Source organism: Chelonoidis abingdonii, chromosome 19, assembly GCF_003597395.2.
Source record: "Chelonoidis abingdonii isolate Lonesome George chromosome 19, CheloAbing_2.0, whole genome shotgun sequence".
In the NCBI taxonomy this organism is placed as follows: domain Eukaryota; kingdom Metazoa; phylum Chordata; order Testudines; family Testudinidae; genus Chelonoidis; species Chelonoidis abingdonii.
Window position 1 is genome coordinate 18,762,036 of NC_133787.1, and position 25,518 is coordinate 18,787,553.

The 25,518-nt window shown below is 43.1% G+C and overlaps 2 protein-coding genes across 2 annotated transcripts in view; both read left to right on the top strand.

Annotated features, from left to right (window-relative positions):
- The window catches only part of VPS35 (VPS35 retromer complex component), a 252,384-nt gene that overhangs the window by 141,811 nt on the left and 85,055 nt on the right, over window positions 1–25,518 (top strand). The window lies entirely within an intron of this gene.
- The window catches only part of MYLK3 (myosin light chain kinase 3), a 41,553-nt gene continuing 19,566 nt past the window's right edge, over window positions 3,532–25,518 (top strand). The window contains exons 1-6 of the mRNA XM_075073842.1: window positions 3,532–3,966; window positions 8,943–9,033; window positions 10,715–11,321; window positions 15,803–16,398; window positions 17,580–17,663; window positions 17,982–18,087. Of these exons, the coding sequence (XP_074929943.1) occupies window positions 3,532–3,966; window positions 8,943–9,033; window positions 10,715–11,321; window positions 15,803–16,398; window positions 17,580–17,663; window positions 17,982–18,087 (1,919 nt within the window). The remainder of the gene's footprint in view (window positions 3,967–8,942; window positions 9,034–10,714; window positions 11,322–15,802; window positions 16,399–17,579; window positions 17,664–17,981; window positions 18,088–25,518) is intronic.

Consider the following 25,518-nt stretch of genomic DNA (forward strand, 5'->3'; position numbering starts at 1 on the left):
CAGGGGAAGAAACCGCTAGTCAAGTGGTTCACCACAACCCCAGGGCCCCTGGGTTGGGACCTGGAGTAGAGGGCGGGCCCAGGTCCCTCCCTCTCCACTCCCCTCCTCCAAGGACACTAGGGGAGTGATTAAGAACTGGTTTAGAGGCAAGCAATATCACCCTGACCCTACCCCAGAGAAGAGAAAGCGCGAGACCCAGAGAACAGTACCGGCAATTTGCCACACGTAGGTATTTGACAGTACCTGCCTGTTTGCACCTAGACCTCCATTTTCAAGTATTTGTTGCTAACTGATTTAAATATACCAAAGCAAAGGCATTATGAACACTTTAGTGCCTTTTTGTTTTCTTTTTCTATAACGGTGCAAAGTTAGGTGTTATTGGTAAAGAAATTCCTAGTAAAAACTACTGTTTGTACACTTACTGAATTTAATCTGGAAATATATTTTGCTGGAATGTTGGTGCTGCATGAATGTATTGAATTCAAGGCATCTAAAATATTTAACACATGAGCAGAGTTCCTGAGCTGAATGAGAGTTTTTATGTTCAAAATCTCATATATGTTTAACTAAAATTGGGACTACCTGTTTTACTGAATTAATAAATGATTAGATTACTGAAACAGCATTTTATATTCGTTGCCAGTCATTTTAATTATTCAATCAGTGTTTTGGAACCTGCGTAACTTTCTGAGCCACAATATGTATTTACTTCAGACTGGAGCTAAATCATACTATCCAATGCATTGTTAACTTTGTCACCTCAGTTAAGGGTACTATAGCAACGCCTTATGTAGACAAATAAGGAAGCTTTTCTCCCTTCTGTATGTTTTATCTAGTTACGGTGAAAATGTGTCTGCTTGGAGTATGGTATTGGACTTAATTGTTTTACTCTTGGATCTGTGAACAAAACATCTTTGTTCATTAATCATTATGCTCTATTTCTGGTCTTTGGTTCATTTTCAGAAAAGCAAAGACATGAAAATCAATATGACAGGATTTGTGTGTGGTGATTAATATATGATTTGTGCTTTGATTTTCAGAGGCTCTGCTTCTTGAAGAGCATGATTACACTAACAAATAGAATTGCAATTATTTTGTTATGTAACTTCAGTTAATAGCATTGAGAGTTAATGGAGTGTATACTGATAAATCCTATTTCTGATTTTTTTCCCTATAGAATAAAATTTTCTTGTAATATCACTAAATAATCATATAATGAGAATTTTTAGGTGCTTTACTGGGTATATTTTAAACAGCGATTTTTATTACTCTTGGAAACTGACCTGACCCATTTTGGGAGAAGAAACTGTCACCTCATAAATATCTAAAATGCATTCAAAGTGTGACCTGGATTGGAAAGTAGGTGGCTCCAGAATCTAGCTCATTAGTCACAGAAAAATGTAACATTCACTAGACTTCCAGCTGCCTCTGCAGTATTTCACTTCAATTGTTACCTTTATTTTAAATTGTAGGGGTCCTCTTGCAAGTGAGGCTTTGATGTCTCTAACTGGAGTCACAAGTGGTATAGTAAAGCATTGTGCTGTTCGAGTCTGTGTGCAGCTGAGCTAGACTTCAGTGCTTTTCTGATTTGGAGTGCCTCATGGTGTCAGAGACTGGGACATTTGTCAAACTGGGAGGAGTTCATGCAATTCAAGGGAAATCTCCATTACATACTGAAATTGCCTTATTCCATATAAATCCTAGACCACAGTGAAAAAACAATGGGGGAGTGGTTTGATCAGGAGTAGAAACATGGGGTAAAATCCTGGCTCTGCTGAAGTCAATAGTAAAACTCCCATAGACTTCAAAGGGGCAGGATTTCGCACTAAGTCCTATTGCAGTGTTCAATCCAGCCCAAGCTAGCTGGCAGAAAATCATTATGAAACAAGTTAGTGATCTCTGTGACTAGGACCTAGTGGACATCACGAACCTACCACATCAAATGGAATGACTTGTAGCCTTAGCAAACAGACCAAAGGATAGTAGGCATAGAGACAAGTGTACTTTCTCATTCGGAGAGGTCGACCCCTCCAGAGCAAAGGTTGTGGCACGTTGTTAAGATGGTTGGGATGGGGATGCTTCTGTTGTTATTGCCCCTACAGTATCTTTCCTGTAGGTAAATAGAGGACTTTACTTTCCAGAACAGACTCTCATGAAAAATTGAATTCACCTAAAATATTACTTCCCCCACACCCTGAAAAGTCAGATCAGATGTGGTGCTAAGCACTTCAAACCCCATTGATTTCAATGGGAATTATGATGCACTGTCGTTTTTGGGGTCAGGCCCAAACACTAACTGGTGTGAAAGACCAGAACTACTTTAACTCACTGTGTATGGAGACAGGAAAGGTCACTCTGAGACACTGAAGTGAGATTGAGGAGATCTGGATTTGGTTCATGCTTTTTCCACAGACTTCCTCTGTAACCTTAGACAAGTTGCTTATGCTCTCTGTGCCTCAGATCCTCATATGTGACACTGGAATAACTGTAGTTCCATTTCTCACAGGGCTGCTGTGAGAATAAACTCATTGTTTGCGAATGCCATGGTGGGGGCTAGTTATGAACCTTAACAGAGGTTTCTCTTCTCTCCAAAGAACAATTGTTGTCTTTGCGGTGTCAGCACTCATGCACTTCAGCAACAAAAGTGTATCAATAGCAAATGCTTTATAAAGGACTCCAGACTAATTATTTTGCTACCAATTATGAAAGCAATTGTGACATGGCCTCACTGTAGATTTTTTTTTTTACACTGTGCACTTTCATGGTACTGTAGAAAGAATTTAATTTTAGACATTTCAGTTGACAGAGACATGCTGGTGCCAGATAAGTATTTCAGATCATTGTCATTATTGTGCTCTATTTTTAAGTTCAAGTGCCAGCCAACCTAAAGAGCACAGCATGTGTCTGTGCTGGGTGTTATGCATGCATACTACCAGGCTGAAATCCTCCCAGCCTTAGCACGACACTGCTAAATTCACTTTTATACTTCTCTGCTGTGGCAAAAGAGAAGCATTTTAAAGGGTATTTTTCAAAATCAGAAAACAAGGCTTGGCATGAAATCTTTGCTCTTCCCCACACCCGGAGATATCTGCTATGGGCGTCGTCAATTGTTAAGATGCTTGCCTATCAACAGCCTCTCAAGAAAGAATTTTAAATGGTTTTGTGACGTCAAAGGGGCTCAAGAAAAAACAGTCCATTGCCAAGTTAACTCCCTCATTGAAATCACACAGTAAGGAACAGATAACGCAAAAATGAAACCTTTTCACACAATGGCTGATCAATGACACACTCCTAGCATCTCTAATAAACCGAAGAATTTATCCTTGGTTGTATGTAGGGTAAGGAAGTGACAAAGGAAGATGAGCTTTCAAAGAATCACCCTCTAATTTACACTCTTACTGAGGAATCACCCAAATTGCACTGCCATTGACTCCTTCTCTGGGCAGAATGTCTGAGGGTAACATGGAGCATGGAAAGGTGCCTGGAAATGCAGTGGCTAGGTTGCAGCCTGCAAGAGGGAACAACTTAAGCATGATGGACAAAAAATTGAATCTTTTGAATGAAAAGGTAGATAAATTATTGAGTTTCCAAGAAGACTTGAATGGCAAGCTACAAAAGGTGAACCAAGGCATTGATGACATAGGAAAGAACATTAATAAGTTAACAGCATCTCAAGCATCCACTGCTCAGACTGATACAACAAAAAGAGGCCTAAAACCTGGAGACAATATTCACCCATCTGAGACCGAAAATGCGTGCTCAGAAATGTTGAAGCTGATGAGAGCTACACAGCAAGATGCCTTGAAGCACAGGGAGAGGCTGGAAAAGATAGAAAAAATGGTTGATACTGTGGATAAAGTCATTACATTTGTGGGAGAGACATTCAAAAATTCTAAAGTAGTGGATTTCATTCTGAGAGGCATTGTACCCTGGAAGAAAGGGAATCTGGTTGAAATCCTAATGGAGGTTGGTTTTATTTTACTTTTCACAATCCTTTTCTTGTCAAGGAAAAGGGCTCCAGGCTCTCCTGTTAATTTCTTACATAATGCGCGTGTGTGTTCAGGCTTTCCTTTCTCAGTATTAGGCATAAGAATAAATGATATAGTGCAGAAAACATGCTAGGAAGGTTTCAAATAGGTGTAAAGACTAGGGCCTTGGCTACACTGGCGCTTTACAGCGCTGCAACTTTCTTGTTCAGGGGTGTGAAAAAAACGCCCCCCCTGAGCGCTGCAAGATACAGCACTGTAAAGCGCCAGTGTAAACAGTGTTGCAGCGCTGGGAGCACAGCTCTCAGCACTGCAAGCTAATCCCCATGAGGAGGTGGCTGCAGCGCTGGGAGACCTCTGGCGCTGCGACCACACTCACACTTCAAAGCGCTTTGAAGTTTCGAGTGTAGCCAAACCCTAGGTCTCTGCACTGAGGAGTTGACAGTTTAAGGGCCAAAATCTGTCCTCATTTACACCCTGGCCAATGACATTCAAGTTAGTTGCAGAATCCAGCCCTAGATGAAGAATAATAAATAGTTAAATGTACTGTGAAGTGACAGAATGGGATTCTGTTTTCTGACTGATGATGACAATTTAGTCATTAAGGGCCAAAATCTGCCATCATTTATGTTCAGACAATTTCAGTGACTTCAGTGGAACATTGACCTAATTCTTCCCAATTACATCCATGCAACTCTATTGATTTCATCCAACCATCGGACCAATAAGGCTGTGAGTGGAGGATGCTAACTCATAACCATTTCTTAATTATGGTTTGTAGTGTCAGCAGGATATTTTGGAATTCATTGGTTTTCTTTTTAAAAAAATGAACTGGCATCTATAATGAATATCTGCTGTTTCAATGTTGAGTCTTGTTTGTCATCAGTCATTACTATTTGTGTCCCATCATGAGAAACAAAGAATAAACTGCACAATGAGGTGTATGTGGGACATGGTCTCATTCCAGCAGATCTCATAACATGGGGAAGATAAAAACGTTATTGCATTAGGAACGACTTAACTTACAATGGAATTATCTGAATACTCTGTGAATGCTCCTGGCTTTCTAAATATTTGTGCACAAATCAAAATAACTTGAAAAAAACAACTATTAAAATATACAGATGGAATGTGAATTTGAGCTTTTACAAAAATGAGACTGTAATAGACCTCAGTATAGATCAGGAGAGTGTTGTGCAGATTTTCAGATACAGTTCTAACAGTCTCTACAGATATGCAGAACCACTACTCTTTCAGAGGCTAACAATTGAACCAGATGGTGAAGGTTTTTTGGGTTTTTTGGTTAAATTTCTAGTGGAAACTGGGTTGAGATTACTAAAAAAATCCCTTCAGACAGTTATGCGATGCCGGTACTTGCAGTGTGTTCCAACTGAAGTGTGCTACAATAGTAGGAGACATGAAAAAGTGATCTAAAAATTGATGATGTGCTTTAGGTTTAAAGATATGATTATTACGAACACCTGCAATGTGCTTGGCACTATGTATTACCTGGAGATAGCTAGGATCCTGCTTCATAGGGTAAATCTCCAAATTGGACAGACAAATACATAGTACACTAGATGGCCAGGTAAAGAACAACTTCAAAATGGTAAACTAGTTTTTAAATTTATTTCTTTGCTAGATTCACTGAAAGACTTATTGGAAGAAAGATGTTTTTAGGCAGGATTATAAAGGTAGGGTGGCCATGTAATACACAAGAGACGACTCATACGTGGTTATAGTATATTATAGGAAAGCAAATACGTATTGGACAGGTGGGCAAAATTAATTAAGCAGCAACCTCCCTTTATTTAGTTGTTTGCTGTATACATTGTAAGACTGGAGCATAAAGAAGCATTTAAAACCCAAAGGGTTCCAGAAGGCTTTTTTACACTACAGTTGCAAATAAAAAGAACTTGTTACTTGCTTGTTTCTGCTTCCTAGCCATCTTTTTATAATAGCGCACGGTATACCAGAGCTGTGGCTTTATCCAGCATTACTACATCTTCAGGACAGATGTTGAAAACTTGGAGAAGGTTCAGAGAAGAGCCACAAGAATGTTTAAAGAATTAGAAAACTTGGCTTATAATGATAAATTCAATGAGCTCAACCTATTTAGCTTAAGAAAGAGAAGGTTAAGGGGTGACCTGATTACAATGTATTAGTATCTACATGGGGAACAAACATTTGATAACTGGTGCTGCAATGTAGCAGAGAAAGGTATATCATGATTCAATGGCTGGAATTCGAAACTAGACAAATTCAGACTGGAAATAAAGTGTTCATTTTTAACAGAGAGAGTCACTAACCATTGGAACAATTTACCAGGTGGCATGGCGGATTCTCCATCATTGACACTTTCTAAAATCAAGATTGGAAGTTTTTCTAAAAGATCTGCTCTAGGAATTATTTGGGGGAAATTGTATGGCCTGTGTTGTGCAGGAGATCAGACTAGATGATCACAATGGTCCTTTCTTTGAATTTATGAATCAATGAAAGGGGGGGTGTCTTATTGTTTTTATTTTTGTAAGTAGCTGCTCGCTGACACAACAATACGATTCAGTGGCTTCTGTAGGACTGTTTGTGTGAGATTTTGCAGGGTCGGCCTCAAATTCATAACATAAGTAAATGTGTGAATTGAAAGCTTCATATCATCTAAAACTTCTGACTCTTGACTTACAAGAAACAGTGCTGGAGTGCACGGTCCACTCCAGTCTCTCTTGCAGAAGGGGATTCAAGACCAATAAAGATTCCCACAGTGTCATCATTGTCATGGGCATACTGAGTGTTTTAGTTAGAAGTGGCAATGACATTTGAAAACCTTTTTAGTGAGGGTGGAGGGGAGAGGAGAAAAAGCTTATAATACTATAAGTCAATACTGGAGCATACAGGGTCAACACATAGCACCTCAACCCCTTATATTAGTATTAATGGGACCTGATTTTCAAAGGCATGTAACTGGATTTGTGTGTTAAAGTATACAGGAGATTCAGAAGCTCTTGATTGTTGGCACACTCAGTAGTTGAGTAGGGTCGGAGACCAGGTCAGTTTTCCGATCTAAATTATCTTTTCTCTGGTTCAAATATTTAATATCTTCCCAGCCAATACATGTATTTTCACTACTTTTTGCTGTTTTTCTGCATTATCATTTGCTAAATGTTAGAGCTAGGATGAATAGTCGACGTGGTTTCAATGAGTCTTTTGTTGAAGAAAAGATTGGGTAACACTCAGAAAGCATGCAACAAACATTCGCCACCTGAGATTGGTGTCTCTTTAACCAGAGAAAGAGATGAACTCAGGCCAAAAAATATTTGGATCCAAATTTTTCAGTACCCCAGAATTCAGGTCAATGGGATGGAGCACGTGGAAGAGTGTTTGCAGGATTGGTGCCCATTGGGTTAGCCACCTGTCTATCTGACTTCACTGTGGCTCAGTGAATGGAAGGTCCTTTTGGGGTTACAGAGTAAAATAACAACATTAAATGTGTAAAGCGATGCTGTTTGTCTCTCCATGAGAGCCAGGAGGGATGAAACCAACATTTCCTTTAGCTGGTGCCTCCCCTGTCTTAGATTAAAAACTATGTGGTAGAACTGTATATTGGAGAAAAATCACCCCAGGCGTAGTCTGGAAGAATAATTTTTTAAGACCTATGAGCTAATTTATTGTTCCACAAGATAGATTTTTAAAAAATTGGTGGATGTGACCCAGAAAGACCTTGATGCCAACTTGCGGAGGGCACAGGGGGTGCATAGGGTTTTACAGGGATCCCCTGGGTCAGATCTATGCATAACAGTTCACGGAATGGTGGCATGTGGAGTCTCTACCGAAAGCAAATGGCCCACAGCTTGCCATAATCATAGCTAATGTATGTATGGGTAATACTAATGAATTATGTGTCTACTAAAATTTATGCTCTGAAGTCTTGGAGTTTTGGTGGGTGTTCCGGAGGTCACATACTTTGGAAATGTTCCTTTCAGGCAGGAGGTAAGGGACACCTATTTCCCTGTCTGTCTGTTTGTGTATTGTATACTGAATGCATCATAGTAAATGCCTATTTATATACTGAGCCACAGACAAAATAAGAGATTGTGAAATCTGCAAGATGAAACCAACAGCAGGGGGGTATCCTGTTTATGAAAAAAGAGAAAGAGGATTGTTCTGTTATACCTTGGGGTGCCAGGAAACACACTGAATCCTTCGCCAAGAAGGCAGGCTCACAGCACATCTTTCTCATGAAAGGAGGGTCACAGCCAACACGGCTGTAAAGTGCTGCAAGGATTTATGGTGAGCATGACTCCACAAGACATGAGCATCTAGTTAATTAAATCTAGCCTATAGAATGCATGTTATGATTTATGTCACATGTAACTATTTGTTTCCAATACTGCTATTTGCTGCAACTTAAATCTCTATGCTTTGTTAGATACACTTACACTTGACTTTACTGTAAATATATCTAGGTGCTGTGTGTCAAGCGGAGTGGTGATCTGAGGTGAACTTGGTAAGGTGGGGTGCACTGTTTCTTTGGAAGCAGCAAATCTGAATACTGAGTGGTGGACTGGGGCTGGACACTCAAGGGAGACACTCAGAGGGCTTGAGGGTTGGCGGGGGGCGGGGGCGGTCAATTGCTAACTTGTAGGGTGACAGTGGGGCCTGCGAGATCTAGAGAGGAATGCTGGTGCAGTTGGAGAGCTGACCCAAGGTGAGCACAAACAAGACTTCCTCACACCAAGGGCAGGTGGTAGAGAGGTGCCTCACATCCCTGGAGCCCCCAGGAAGCCTCACAGTGGGGGAAATAAAGAAGCAACAGCAAACTGAGAATGCATTGAAGCTGAGTTGTTACCACCAATTTCAAAGTGTCTAACTGCCTCCACTAGTAGAGAATTAGAGGAACCCAGTGGGAAATGGACATCTTTAATATTATTAATTAACTCTGTTTTCAATCATATTTTTTAGACTAAAGATAAACCTGAAGAGAAGGGTGCAAAACCAAAACATGTACCTAGCAACAGAGGAGTCCAGGCTGAAGGCAAGGAGTTTTTGGAAGGTATATGTAAGCCTGTATGTCTGATAAACATATCTGCTATGGAATTTAGATAGGTTGGGAGGAGAAGATCCAATATTCTCCTATATTGTAGGTACTACTGAATTAGCCCTTTGTAACTAAGTAAGCCCTTTGTAACTAACTGGACTTATCAAGTATCCAGAAAAGTGTGTGTTGGATGTTTGATACCAGCACAAAAAAAACAACAAACAAAAATACAACTCCCCTCCCCAAAACCCCCCAAACCAAATCCAATAGCAACACTTCATTAAAATGAATAGCAGCCATTACATTTTTTGGTTAATGCTGTATTTCTTTGCTTTTGGAGTTGTAGTTAGCTTAATTAAAAGAGAGCAATGTCTGTTTGGAAGACAGCAAGGATACAATTGCAAGAACACATAGAAAACCTGTAAAGTCGTAGAGGAGAAAGACATGTGAAGAAGCAGAAATACAGATTTGTTTTTGAACTGGGAAGGTCTCACGTGGCTAGCAAAGATATTATCAACAAGTCACAGGGGATGGGGTTAGAAAAGGGATTCGGACCTCAGACCTTTCTGTCATCCATTGTCATCAGTGGAGTTACACCGGGGTGAATGTGATTGTGAATAGTGCCCAGTTACAGTCACCTCCCCACGTCACCAGAGGTTCCTTTCAAGCTTGGCCAAAAATTGTCTTGGTTTCTTGGCTTAGAAAATAATAAACTAAATAATCGTTGGTCAGAATTCTGACTCAAAAGCCTCCAGTAATTTTGGGCTGAGGTGTTAAATAGACTAAAAATGAAACAAAAATCACATTGATTCCCAGGGCCAGCGCAAGTAGAAGCCTGTGGGAAATGGAAGTCATCTCCCTTCTAGACTCCCCTTCCTTTATATGCACCATCATTAATAATTAAGAGCAGTTGAAATTATTGGAATAGCTCCAGTGGGACCAAGAAACTCTAGGGGAGAGAGGCATTGTTCTGAGTCTTAGTGTCTCCCAGAATCCTCCTATCCCATTTTGCAATGTCAGTGTACTCCCTATAGTACAGACACTGGAATGGGTGCGCCTTTTGGGATTTCAGAGTCCGAACCATGTATCATGTTGACCCATAGAGTACTTTCAGTCATGAATGTCCTTCAAGTGACTCTTATCAATTATCTGTTTGCAGTGTTGTTGTAGCCCTGTTGGTCCCAGGGTCTGAGACAGACAGGGTGGGTGGAATAATGTCTTTTATTGGACCAACTTCTGTTGGTGGAAGGGGCAAGCTTCTGATCTTCACAGAGCTCTTCCTCACGTCCAGTCAGGTCTGCCTACTTACCTTCTCTTGTCCTAGGACTGCAGAGGTGGTAATTGCCTACTTCATTTTAAATGGTCTCCTACAACATGTGTATGCTTAGCAACCTCTCTTATTTAGCATGGACACTCTGGTTACCTTCCCCAGAGCTGAGGAAGGGCTCTGTGAAGCTCCAAAGCTCATTCCTTCCACCAACAGAAGTTGGTCCCATAAAATATATCACCTCATCCACCTTGTCTCTCTCTTATCAATTTGTTTTATAGTTAGTCAGAAATCCAGTTTCTCTTTTTACTTTTACCATTGCTGAAAAGCTAACAATACAAGTAAATAATTTATTAACCTGCATGTGTCAGTGTCAAAAGTGTCAAACGTGCTTCTAATAAGCTTAAGTCTCTTTTATGTGTCTTTTAGCCCTTTCACATGAGCATCATTGCCTAGTTCACTACGATGGCAGGTTTTTAATAGAGTCCAACATCCCTGGCTACCTCCACATTTTTTACAATCTATGCCACTATGTAATAATTTTTCTTGTGCCAGAGGAAGGCTGTAACATTTTGAATAATACCATTTCTTATTTAGAGCCCAAAGGAGAAGAAAAGTTGGATGAAAATAATGGAGCATGTGAAAAAGTAAACTCTTTCAGTGCTGTAGTCTCCAAAGTTGACTCCAGTCCACAAGTTAAAGAAAGGACAACACAGCTGCAAACAATAGCAGGTTCTGGCAAAACAAATAGCTCTAAGAATTGTCAACCACAAAAGGACACTGTAATTACAGCTTTGATTCCAAACCATGGTCTTCCCTTCATAAATCATGGCCCCGTGGGGAACAAGAATGTTATTACTGAAGGAATTGATAAGGACAGAGCACCAGGACTGGAAGAACACCACAGAAAGTCTATTAATCAGAAATCAAAAGAAAGTGAAAACAAAGCCTCTACACTCAGTGCTATGACCATGGAAGCCATGCCATCCACATCAAAGTCTGTATCCAGAGCAGGGTGTGAAGTGATACGTACAAGGTAACAATCTAGTCTGTAATTCTCTTTGTGATCTGAAATATTTCATGTGTTAAAAACAGGCAAATTATTAAAAGGCCGATTCAGTCTTGCTCATATGTGATACTGTAGGAAAAAAAGCCTTGTTAGAAAAGGAGCACAGGGAACCATGTAAACAGTCAATCTGAAGAAGAATTAGAGCAAGTTTTGTGGCTTACAAATTTATACAAAGATAATGTTTGTAGATAAAGTGCTAAGTAAGCACTAATTACTATTATTGCACATCTGTTCTGCATCAGGGAGATTTGAAATGGGTTTGCTCTACTTGTCTCATTTTATTGAACCTTGTAAATGACTAACTCCTTTCTAACATGGAGGTTTCTATAAATATCCGATATGGGGCTTAATAGGTCTGCAAGAGGAATCTACCATTGATTGAGGACTGAATTTTTTTAGTGTGTGATAAAATTTCAGGGCTTGGACACGTTGTTCAATCCCATGTATAATAGTCCTTTGCCCACCTCAGAGCATTCAGTATTTTTGGTTAGGTCTGTGACCACATGACCCAGCCTATTTTAAGCATTGGTCATACCAAGATGTGAGCAAACATTTCTTTTTCTAACATCACTTTTTTTTCTCTTTAACATATGACCTATTTGGTATTAGATACCTTTTTTTTTTTTTTTGTCCTTTTTTTGTGGTTAGGACTTTAGAAAAGTTCTGTGATTTAACCTGCAATTGCATTATGGAAAAAAAATGAAAATGGAAGTCTCATTTTTAAAACATGTCTGTTCATGACCATGCATGTTCAGTTTAGTCTCCTGTGCATTATCCCAATGTGCAGGTATACAAGTTAGCATTTGAACACAGACCAGAAAGTGACTGCTTTTTTGTCAGGCGCATTTGAAAATGTTCCTTTTAACTTAAAGGATTTGAATGCATTCTGGTGCCTTAATTACAAGACAGGCACTTTTCTCTAGGTAGTCTTTAGTTGTTTGTGCAATTTACAGATATTTTCAGTTGCTGGAGTATTCCCAGATGAATGTAATACAAGCATATTAAGGCCTTGTCTACACTACCGGGGGAGATTGATCAAGGTAACGCAACTTCAGCTATGTGAATCATCTGGCTGAAATCAACATACTAAGATCTACTTACTGTGGGGTCCACACTACGTGATGTCGACTGGAAACACTCTCCTGTTGACTCCCCTTGCGCTTTTAATTCAGGTGGAGTACAGGAGTCGATTGGAGAGCGATCTGTGATCGATTTAGTGAGTCTTCACTAGACCCACTAAATTGACAGCCGATGCATCGTTCGTTGCGTGTCAAAGCCCCGGTAAGTGTAGAGAAGGCCGGAGACTGAAGAACCAAACTAATAAACTGAATAGAAGTGGTCTTGGTCTACTTCTCAGTACACATAGATCCATATGAGAAAAACTGTCATTGCAAATGGCAGTAATTGACACCCCAGTCTTAGAAGAAAGGCTGAGCTGTGGCAGGGCTTGGAGACTATATTTCCCTTTACCTCTAGAAGAGGTCCAGTGTAAGGATGTGGCAGGGCAGAATGGGGGAAGCTTACATTGCCATAACCCATTGTATGGCTAAGTAAAAAGATTCCAATGATGATATTCCAGAACATTCCCCAAGCACTAAATTCACATGATTGGAGTGTGGGAACCCCCCTGAACACATGGGCTGTAAAGTGCGAAGGAAGTATGTGTATTTGATGTCTAGATCAACTTCACACAAAATTTCATTTTAATCAGACTTAAAATTTACTCTACATTTTTATTTTTTAAATAATAATGTGAAAAGAACATGAATCTTCCTGCACTTTATTTATGGAGGAGTTCATAGAGTGCCTACATAGATATTTTTTGTATGTGAAGTCGGAATGAGTGGGCAAAATTCTGCACTCGGTTACATGGGTGCAGCTCTCATTGAAGTCAATAGGCCTGTACAGAAACATAAAAAAGAACAGAGTTCCAGTGCTTGGAATTGTTAAAGAAATGCCCAGGTTTTCCTGCCAAGTTTAGACTTGTCTAGGTAGTCATAGCAGTGTTTTCTCTAAGCTGGCATTGGCTGACTTCTTAGCTACAGATTCTTAGTACATTTGTCAAGGCTGATATCCCACTCTGGCACTTCAAGTGCAGAAGGTGGGGACCCACAAGGATTCTAAAATTTAATACTGGCCACTCCAGGCTTGTATTAAACTCTCAAGGTTACAATTTTTTTCTGACGTTGGATGGGTAGATGCTGCCACCACCCAAGTGCAAAAACCCCTTTGAGAACCCAGGAAGGTGCACTTGAGAATTCCTTACTGTGGGGCACCCTCAAGCCCTTTCACCACCCCGCCCTCACCCCCGGGGAAAAGCTGAGAAAGAAAACAAAGGAAATCAGCTGTTGCCACCAGCTAATTAAACAACATATACACAAACCTCTTAGGACACAAAAATCCGATCCTGTTCTTAAAAAAAGGTAAATTTTATTAAAAACAAAAAGAAAGAAAAGACATTTGGAAAGTAGGCTTTTTGCTAGATTAAGAAAAAAAAACAATTACAAGGATTAAGCATCAAGATAGCTCTCTTGAGGTCCAGCTTAAAGGTTACAAGCAAAACAAAAGCACCTGGGATTAGCACAGAGTCTAAAAGCCATTAAAAAAAAAAAGAGATAAATCTAATCACATCTTCCTAGTCATTTCCTGACCTACTTACATATCTGGGGTTTCAAATTAGTTTCTAGGTATTATCTGGTGATTTTTCGTACCTGGCCAAAGCTATTTACAGCATAGTTCCAGCTGTGTGTCTGCTCTCCGGGACAGCAACACAGACAGACAAAGGGGAAGTTTTCCCCCCAATTTTAACAAGTTCTAACCTTCCCATTGGCTCTTCTGATCAGATGCCCACTCCCTTTCTTTTACCTATGCAGGGAGACTTTTAACCCTTTACATGTTAATCAAGTAGAGAACAACTACCAAGAGGGATTTATAGCTGGCTGGGTGTCCATAAAACGGAGGTACCTCCTCTCCTTTCATTTATCACAACATTATAAAGGGATCATGCTTATGACAGTGAGATGGTAAAAATGAGAACAAAACTACAGACTTGTTATGCAAAAGATAGAAAAGGTTTCTTTTCAAGATCTTTTGTTACAGAAGGTACAATACTTTTGGGGAAACTAGATAGGTATTTCCTTTTCTAGGCACCAGAGACGTTCTCTGCCTGCAGTTTTATAGTCCCTAGGGCTCAACTTTACAGCCCTTACTGATGTCCAGTCACCCAACTGAAGCCAGCTGCAGTACTCAGAAAGGGCTGGAAGGGACCATGAGAGGTCATCTAAGCCACCCCTCTGTGCTGATGAAGGACCAAGTATTCCTAGCCCATAACTGACAGGTGTTTGTCCAACCTATTCTTAAAAACCTCCAGTTATGGGGATTCCACAGTCTCCCTTGCAGAGCCGGATCCTGCTGCTGTTTCTAAGTTTATTAGTTCTATGAATATCTCTGACAGAACTTCAGACTATAGCAGGTTTTTTATAATCCCATTATTTCCAGTCAACATAAGCTTAATGAAAATGTTTAAAAGTTCCTAGTAGCAGGAATGCTCAAGGAACTAATATTAACAAAACAGAGGAGCCAAAAGAACCGAGGTGTACAACCTAACGTTTTCAACAGCAGACTGTGGAAAGAGTAATATTCTATACCACCCCAGGAATGCAGACTCTCAAACCTCAGCTCTCAGCTAGTTACCAGGGGACTAGCACACACTCACCCAGGTTTTTAAGAGCTAGAACATAGTTCTAATAATTCAGATCACAATTTTTAGCACTAAGTGCAAAGGCTCCCCACCAAAGAGGCACAGGTAAATGCTGGAGTAGATATGATTAAGGCTAAGATTATGTCACAGTTGTCAAGGAAGTCATGGAATCCGTGACTTCCAGAGAGCTCTGTGACATTTTCTACCTCGGGGCTGGAGCTGTCAGCAGGCAGCCCCGCAGCTCTCAGGCACTGGTGGCAGCAGGCCTCCAGCAGCTCCTAGTCACTGGGCAGCAGGGGGACCCCAGAGCTCCCAGCTACTGTGGGTGCTGGACCCTTCACCTGCCCCATTTTGTCAGGGCTATTTTTGGGCAAGTCATGGGCTTCCGTGAATTTTTGTTTTTTTGCCCATGACTTGCCCTAAAAAAAGATCCATGACAAAATCTGAGCCTTAGGTATGATGTAATTCATGTCCAGCAGAGGGCAGACATCTATACAAGCTAGCATGTTAAAATAACTATTAAAATAAGATTTTGTGCAGACTGAGTCTCTTCAAAACGTTGTAAATTTATCCTGGAAGCATTGCTGAAGTATTGCATTTCCTTATTATCCTTAGCAATTTCAGTATCTGTTATTTTTAGTAGGGAAATTATTGCATAACTGGGATTTAAGCAAAGTGTAAACAAATATTTTCTGCTAATCTAGAGAGGCTATACATCTGCATAAAAAGGAAAATGTTTGCTCTGCAGGATTTCCATCAATGTGCAGATGACTGACACCCAAGAAAAGTTTCCAGTGGCCAAGGAAGGAAGCATTGGTGGTCACGGAGGTACACGTTCCAAAGTAAAATCCCCTTTCTCCTCACCACTGGAAGTTGAAGGTGTTAAACATCTGACTGACAAATTTAAACAGAATCCATGCCCCCCAAACACCAGAACTGACCCAATTCAAGAAGTAAAAGGGGTGAAGCTTGCTAATAAACACAATGAACAGGAACTCAAATTAGGGAAGCCACAGATGCTGTTGAACAAAGTCTCAACTGATAAAAAGCCCCTAGAGAAATCAGAGCTAAAATGCAACTCCATGTCCTCTCAAAGCACAACTGAAAACTGTACTAAAAAAGATCTTGTGGCCAAAATGAAAAGCCATAAAGAAACAACAAAGACAATGAAAGAATCCACAAAGGATGCTAGAGCTGAATTAGAATTAAAATGTGTGGAATTAGAAAGCACATACGCAGGACAAAAAGAAGACAATGCAAATCAATGTACAGGAGAGGCCCCAGAAAACACTACATCAGTAGGAGCCAGCAAAGCCTTTGGCAAGCAGGATGAAGGAATCATTGGTAAGTAGCTGACAATCATACTTGGAGACTTTTACGCTGAGAATTCTAGGGTTCCTGCATATGTTATACACTATAATAGCTGAAACCATGCTCATTAGTGCTATTATCATAGTTTGAGAGCATTTATTCAGGCACCAATCATACTCTTGGCTGCATCAGATGATAACTATATTCACATTTATGGGACTTACTTTTTATTCTAATGTTCCTGTTCAGTTGCAGTCTCAGAATAAATATTCTTTTGGATTTTGGATTCAATTTAAAGGCTGTTTTGGAATAAAAATCCTTTTAAAATAAAATGAGATGAAATGTTATGTATTTGAAAAAGGAGAGATACTTTTAAAGCTTTATTTCTTTGAACAAAAGCCTTTGTTATCATGTAAGATAAAGAGTGTACAAACCATGTATTAATATTAGCAGGTGAAGAGAGTGGTCTCATATTTTGGTCCCTAGTTATACCCCTGGCCATAAGTCTTTTTCTGGGCAGCACATGTTAGTGATCACACTCTGGTTGCTGCAGGAACAGGAGTACACTTTGCCAGCAGTGGATGGAGCATGCCCCAAGAGGTGTGCTGATCAAGATCTAGGCTCTACGGTGGTGACTAATAGGTACAAATATGTATGTGCAAATGGAATTTTAAGGTGTAATATACACTGTGCAGCCATTTTACAGCGAGCATGTATTAAATTAGTCAGTGACATCTATGGCCCAATCTCTCCCTGGCTTTGCACAAAGAACTTCCAGTGATGTCAAAGGTAGTTGTACACATAGATTGACTTTGGGATTTGGTCTTTATTTGGGTCATGCTAAATTGGATGAGCTACTTTATTGGAACATCTACCTGGGGAACTGATAATGGCAGTAATTGCTGCTACTGGGAGAGGCATTCTCCTGACACTGAATGAGTAAGTAATTGTGAGTCATTAGGGGTTAAGTAGGTGCCTCACTCATGACATTTTACTCCTGCCACCCAATGGAGACAATGGGGCGACTCATATGCTTAAGTGCTTTGCTGGATGGGGGACCTAGTAAAGTGAAAAGGTGGAAGAAAGATGGGAGCCCTTATTAAATTCCTGGGTTTTTGTTTTGAATATTGATAAAAGCAAATTGTTAACAATTGCCTGCCTGGATCTAAGATATCCTGAGTGCTCATGTTGCGCTCTGGTATTTCCCCATACAGGCTGCTCACCCACAGCTGTGCTGAACAGTGCTATGATGAGGGAGAACCATGTTTGTGTTTGCATCTGCTCCAGAAAGCAATATGGTACTGTGGTGATGATGCCGTTCTCAGTGGTCAGAGTGGCTTTGGGGGGACTCTCTGAGGGACAGGTATATTCGAGGTGGTGGGAGTATGATGAAGGTTACCTTTGTCAAGGTGTAGAGTGAGTGAGGCGCCAAAAGGTGTACACTCACTACTGAGGTGGTACGGGCCTGTTTGTAGTTAGCTAACCTATCAGGTTGCCCTTGGTTGACATCTTGATACAGCTGTATCCTGGGAAGTGAAAATACTGCGGGGGATGATGAGAATAATGTGCAAAGATTTGTGGAAACCAAATCAATGAATGAACTGTCTCCTGTGTAGATGACGGCCCTCCTCCTCCTGCGCCCTTTGAACATCGGGTAGTGAGTGTCAAACAAACAGAGATAACAACATGCTACTCAGTTTGCCGGCATGAAGTATTAGGAGGGTAAGTCTGTGGCTCTGTAATGCTGTGCAGTTAGCAACATCGCTGCAGTAGCTGAAATACACAGAAAAAGAGCTATTAGGATGATTACAATTACCCATTGCCCACAGAGGATCTACAAATACATAGTTTTTATTGGATGCTCTTGGTGACACATATATGTCTGCAGCTCTTAAATGACCATGTAAATGCATAGATTCATAAAGTTTAAGGCCAGAAGGGACTATGAGATTATCTACTCTGACCTCCTGTATATCACAGGGCATTAAATTTCACCCAGTTACCCCTATATTGAGTCCAATAACTTGTGTTTGACTAAAGCATATCTTCCAGAGAGACATCCAGTCTTGATCTAAAGATATCAGGATATGGAGAAGCCATCACTTTGCTTGGGATTTTGTTTCAATGATTAATCACCCTCACTGCTAAAAATGTGTTCCTTTTTTCTAATTGAAATTTGTCCAGTTCTAGCTTCCAACCATTGTTTTTTGGTATGCCATTCTCCGCTAGACCAACCTGCCTTTTAATGCCTGGTGTTCTTCCTGTGAAGGTAGTTGTGCACTGTAATCAAATCACCACTCAATCTTCTGTTTGATAAGCTAAATGGATTGAACTCTGAAGTCTTACTCTCCAATTGTTTGATGTCTTTTTAAAAATGTGGATACCAGAACTGTATGTAGTATTTCAGTATCTGTCTCACCAATGCTGTATATAGAGGTAAAATCACCTCCCTACTCACAACTCGGTTGTTTATACACCCGAAGATCACATTAGCCCTTTTTGACTTGGCCTTGTCTACACTTGCAAGTTGCAGCGCTGGTGAGGGGATTACAGCGCTGCAACTTAGCAGGTGTCTACACTTAAAAGCTCAGCCAGCGCTGCAACTCCCTGTTTGCAGCGCTGGCTGTACACCTGCTATGTTCATCATCTGAGCTCTCACTGTTACTTTGGAGCATAAGGAATAGATCAACTGCCAGAGGATGTGTGGCAACGATTCATCACAACATCCTAAGAGCTCGGGCTCCATTCTCTCCTGCAAATCACACGCCGAATTACAATGCACCAAACGGTTGAAAAGCGAAGCAGCCACGGTCGTTGGAAACAGAAAGCGGAATGACCCGCACACTTCCGTCCCTCCCACAACCCCCAGCCAGCCAAAGTTAGCGGGGTTGCCGGAGCTCCGGCCGGGAGAGCGGGGCTTGCCGGGGGCCACCGGAGCTCCGCAGAGCGGGCCTTGCCGGAGCTCCGCGGGAGAGCGCGGGCTTGCGGGGAGAAGGGCCCGCGCTCCAGCCGCTGCGGGGAGCCGGAGCGGGGTCTTGGCCGGATATCACAGGCCGGGAGAGCGGGGCTTGCGGAGCCTCCAGCCGGGAGCGCGGGAGAGCGGGGCTTGCCGGAGCTCCGGCCGGGAGCGGGGCTTGCCGCGCTCCGGCCGGGGAGAGCGGGCTTGCTCTTGCCGCGCTCCGGCCGGGAGAGCGGGGAGCGGGGCTTGCCGCGCTCCGGCCCGGCCGCGGAGAGCGGGGCTTGCCGGAGCTCCGGCCGGGAGAGCGGGGCTTGCCGCGCTCAGCCGCTCCGGAGCTCCGGGGGAGCGGGGCTTGCCGGGGGCTTGCTCCGCTATTGGGAGAGCGGGGGAGCTCTGCCGGCTCCGGCCGGGAGAGCGGGAGAGAGGGGGCTTGCCTCCGGCCGGGAGAGCGGGCTCCGGACTGGGGCTCAAGTGGGGGTCCGAGCGAGCTCTGGGCTCTGAAGTGACCCCCAGGGGCCAGGCTGTAACTTTCTGCTCCGTGACACCCCAGGGTGTCCTCAGAGCGCTGGCTGGGTCACTCAAGTCTCCCCCAGGTGCCCCGTCCAGCTGGACTCGTTGCAGGGGGCCGGCGGCTCTGAGGTTCACTCCCAGCAGCCGAGGAGGCCGGGGGGCTCCCCCAACAAGCCAGTGTGACCCTAAGGGGGCTGACGCGCTGCAGCCCCCCACCCCCAGAGCTGGGAGCACGCACCAGGCCTGTGTCTCCATCCCAGTTGGGTTCGGGGGTGTCTCCCCACGCTAGGGCTTGCCCGGTGCTTGGGCGGCTGACAGTCCCCTCTTTTCTCAGCTGGGCAACCCACAGCCGGAGCTGCCAGGGGGGCTGCAGCAGGGCTGGGGGTTGAGGCTCCGGTGGGCAGAGTCCTCAGTGCTCCCAGTGCCCAGCAAACACCCAGTGTCTTGCATTCCCGCCCCTGGGGGAGGCATCACTCCCAGGACGAAGTGGGAATGTTCTCAACGTTGTCTCTGAAGATGGTGTGTGCCTCAGTTTCCCCTCTGTGCGACTCGATAGCTAGGTGATGCAGGATAAGGTGCAGCGACCCCTAGAGGGCAGGGGTGATGGCCGACGGTCTGCAGAGAACGGCCGACACCCTGTAGCCGGCAAGGGTGGTAACTGACGGGCCCCCTGCACTGCAAGGATCAGCCAGACGTGCTGGAGAACAGACCAGGTGCCCTGCTGGCTGGCCCGGGAAAGAGACAAAGCCGGGGGGCAGCTGGAAGGGGTCAGTCTCCTGGGACTCGGGGGAAGGCCCCTGGGCTCTGCCCCCCCACCCCCAATGCACTTTGCTGAGTGTCCCTGGTGGGTGCTAACCAGCCCTGTCCTACGCTTTTCTGTGATCAGTGGCCACTGGCTGCTCTGCTCCTGGGGGACTGGGTGATTTTCTCTGTGATTTTTTTCCCCAGCACCTGGTCTGCCTTAAACCCCCTGGCCAGCAGGTACTGAAAAAGCCAGACAGGGACCCAGCCTGACCCCCCCCCCCCACGAGCCCCGTGTTCAAGATGTGTTCAGACAATGGTAGACATGCAGGCAGACCACTACCGTGGATGCCTCAGTCCATCCCAAAACTCAGCACATTGTGCCCCAATGTTTCCTCAAAACACCCTTCTCCAGCATCCTGGTGCTTACCACCACCAACTGCCCCCAACACCAGTACGTTCACCTCACAGCCCTGATAACTACGACCGTTACCCAATGCACTCAACACCCATCACCATGCAGCATTTTAATCCCCAAGTGCAGCAGCAGGCAGTGCCCCAAGTGCAGAGCAGGCAGTGCCCCAAGTGCAGCAGCAGGCAGTGCAGAGCCCTCAAGGAAGAACATATTCAAACCTGTGAGTGTAATGCTAATCACCGTACCCCCCTTCCTGTTTTATGTATGTATTTTTAATAAAGGATTTCTTGTCTTTTTATTCACTGTTTATTATTACAGAAACTGTAACATCTACTACAAGTAAAAAATAGGAACTGCAAATCAATGAAACCACTGCAAGTAACTGCTGTGAGCAATGCTCTTAACTGCAGTGGAAGGCACCCAACATTACTGTTGGCTTTCAGCCTCAAAGTGCTCCTTTAAGGCATCCCTTATCCTTGAAGCACTGTGCTGGGCCTCTCTATTAGCCCTGCTCTCTGGCTGGGCAAATTCAGCCTCCAGGCGTTGAACCTCGGAGGCCCATTCGTCACTGAAGGTTTCACCCTTCCCTTCACAAATATTATGGAGGATACAGCACGCGGTTATAATCGCTGGGATGCTGCTTTCCAACACGTGTAGCTTCCCGTAGAGACTTCTCCATCTCCCCTTCAAACGGCCAAAAGCACACTCCACAGTCATTCTGCACCGGCTCAGCCTGTAGTTGAACCGGTCCTTGCTCCTGTCAAGCTTCCCTGTATACGGTTTCATGAGCCAAGGCATTAACGGGTAAGCGGGGTCTCCAAGGATCACAATGGGCATTTCGACGTCCCCAACTGTGATCTTACGGTCTGGGAAAAAAGTCCCTGCCTGCAGCTTCCTGAACAGGCCACTGTTCCGAAAGATGCGTGCATCATGCACCTTTCCAGGCCATCCTGTGTAAATGTCAGTGAAACGCCCACGGTGATCCACAAGCGCCTGGAGAACCATTGAGAAATACCCCTTCCGATTAATGTACTCGGATGCCAGGTGGGGTGGTGCCAGATAGGAATATGCGTCCCATCTATTGCCCCTCCACAGTTAGGGAAACCCATTTGGGCAAAGCCATCCACAATGTCCTGCACATTCCCCAGAGTCACGGTTCGTCTGAACAGGATGCGATTAATGGCCCTGCATACTTGCATCACCACTATTCCAACGGTCGACTTTCCCACTCCAAACTGGTTTGCGACCGATCGGTAGCTGTCTGGAGTTGCCAGCTTCCAGACTGCAATAGCCACCCGCTTCTCCACTGACAGGGCAGCTCTCAGTCTCGTGTCCGTGCGCCGCAGGGTTGGGGCGAGCTCAGCACACAGTCCCAGGAAAGTGGCTTTTCGCATCCTAAAGTTCTGCAGCCACTGCTCGTCATCCCAGACTTGCAGGACGATGTGATCCCACCACTCAGTACTTGTTTCCCGAGCCCAAAGGCGGCGTTCCACGCTGCAGAGCACGTCCGTTACTGCCACAAGCAATTTAGTGTCAGCAGTGTCAGCAGCATCTATTTCATCATCTGAGCTCTCACTGTCACTTTGGAGCATAAGGAATAGATCAACTGCCAGACGGGATGTGCTGGCAACATTCATCAGCAACATCCTAAGCAGCTCGGGCTCCATTCTTCCTGAAATCACACGCAGCAGAATCACAATGGCACCAAACGGCTGAAAAGGAAGCGATGCACCACGGGTCGTTGGAACAGGAAGCGGAATGACCCGCACCCTTCCGTCCCCTTCCCACAACCCCCAGCAGCAAATTGGGGACGAGGTGCTCTGTGGGATAGCTGCCCACAATGCACCACTCACAACAGCGCTGCAACTGGTGCAAGTGTGGACACACTGCAGCGCTGGTCGCTGTCAGTGTGGACACACTGCAGCGCTGGCCGTACACAGCTGTACGACCACAGCTGTAACGGCCAGCGCTGCAAAACTGTAAGTGTAGACAAGGCCTTTGAGTCGCACTGGGAGCTCATGTTGAATTGCTTGCTCACTATGATCCCTAAATTCTTTTCAGTTACTGCTTTCCAGTTTACAGTCCCAATTCTGTGGGTATGGCCTACCTTCCTTGCTCCTAGATGTATAACTTTGCATTTGGTTGTGTTAAAATACATTTGTTAGAATGGATACAAGTGATCCAGACTGTATGTCTATATGAGTGCCTTGTCCTCATCGTTATTTACCACTCCGCCAATCTTTGTCACCCACAAATTTTATGAGTAGTGATTTTGTATTTACTTCCAAATTATTGATGAAAATATTGAATAGTGTCGGCTTAGTACTGAACTCCACTAGAAACACTCAAGGGAGTTAGCTAGGTCTTAATCCATTAACGTGTGCACTAGTGATATTGGATAGTGGTAATTTTTTAATCAGAATGTCAGGCAGTACTAAGTCAGTTGCCGTACAAAAGTCTAACTATATTACATCTATGCAGTTACCTTTATCCACCAAATTTATAATCTCAAAGAATGAAATAAGGTTTGTTGGACAAGGCCTGTTTTCCATAAAACATGTTTACCAGCATTAATTATATTCTTATCCATTAATTTGCTTTTCCATTATTTTGCCAAGGACTGATCAAGGTTAACCTGCCTGTAATTACCTGAGTCATCCTGCTTGGGTTTTTTTTTGTTTTGAATAATGGCACAGCTATTAGCACCCTTCCAGTCTTCAGGAATTTCCCTGATATTGCAAGATTTATTAAACGTTAACACCAGTGGGCTGGAAATCTCGTGTGCCAACTATTTTAGGACTCTTGGGTGCAAAGTAGCCAGACCTGCTGATTTAAAAATGTCTATTTCTGGTCACTGTTGTCCAACGTTCTCACTTATTAATGGACTGGAAGATACTTTCACATCCTCATATGAAATGAGTACATTTTCTTGCTTCTTTCCAAACACAACAGAAATATTTATTGAACACTTCTGCCTTTTCTGCATCATCATTAAGAATTTTACCATCTCTATCTAGTAATGGGTCTATACTATTGCTAGGATTTCTTATGTTCCTAAGACAACTCCTTGTCCTTAACCCTGCCAGCCATGGATCTTTTCCTAATGTCTGTGGCTTCCTTTATTAATTTTCGATATTTCATAACTTATAATTTATGTTGAGTGCTATCTGTTTCTCCTTTTTTACATTTGTTTTATATTCCTTTTTTATTTATAACTGTGGCCCTCACTTCACCACTGAACCTGGAGCCAAAGTTGTCCTCTTTCTTAATGTGGAATCATAGATTTTTGGCCATCTACTAAACTCTTCTTAAAGAACTCCCAGTTTTCATTCACATTTTTCTGTCTAAACTTTTCCTTCTGATCAATTTAACTCATCATTTTCTCAGATTTGGGAAATTATCTCTTTTGAAGCACCAGACTGTCCTTTGTTTTCCCCTAATGAATATAATGAGGTCATGATCACTGGTCCCTAGTCAACCATCAACTTCGAATGCAGTGATTGATTCTTCTTTATTTGTCATCATGATGTCCAAGATAGAATTATCTTGTGTAGTGTGCAATATTGTTTGTGTTAGAAAGTAATCATCTACACATTTTGGAAATTCTGATGATGATTTTTTACTTCTAGGTACATGAGACATCCAGCATATGTCTCCCAAATTGAAGTCCCCCAATAACGACGCCATTTTTCTTTCTACACATTATAGACAGTTTGGTTTGTTGGTCTGCAACAGACCTCCACCAGTGCCTCTTCCTGGGCTTTGTTAATTAGAGCATTGATCCATATGCATTCAAGACCCTGTGCTTCTGCGTTATCAATAACTCTAGAATAGATAATGCTATCTTCAATGTAGAATGCCAGCCCCCCACCCTCTTTTACCTGCTCTGGCCTTCCTATACAGGTTATAGCCAGTGATTTTAACGTTCCAGCTGTGTGAATTGTCTCACCATATTTCAGTAATGCCAATTATATCACATTTCTTCCCATCATTGAGAATTTCCGATCCTTCTTGCTTATTATACAGACTCCTAGCAGTGGTATCTAAGCACTTGAAAATTTCTTCTCTTTACATTCCTTGTTACATTGGTTCAATTGTTCACGACTCTGAGTTTAAATTTGTAATATATTTGCTGCCGTAATACCCTCCCATTGCGTTGTTCATTTAACATCTTTCTTGCTGCTCCAGCTAGTCTCCATCTACGAAGATTAGCCCTCTGTCTGGGAGATGCAAGACATTCCATACATATAGCTCCCCGCACCCCACTCTAGAAAGTGGCCCAATGTCCAACAAAAGCAAAACTGGCAGCTTCAGACCAGTCACACAAACAACAGTTCACCTCCAGTATTTCTGGCTTCTCTCGCTCTGGAACCAGAAGGTTTTCAGAGAAAATCACTTGGACTCTTCTCTTCTTCAGCTCCCTTTCATGATCCCTGAAGTTTTCTATAATCTGTGTAGTTCTACTTGATGCCATGTCACTGGTTCTAATGTGGGTCGTCAACTACTGGAGACTTACCAGATAACTCCA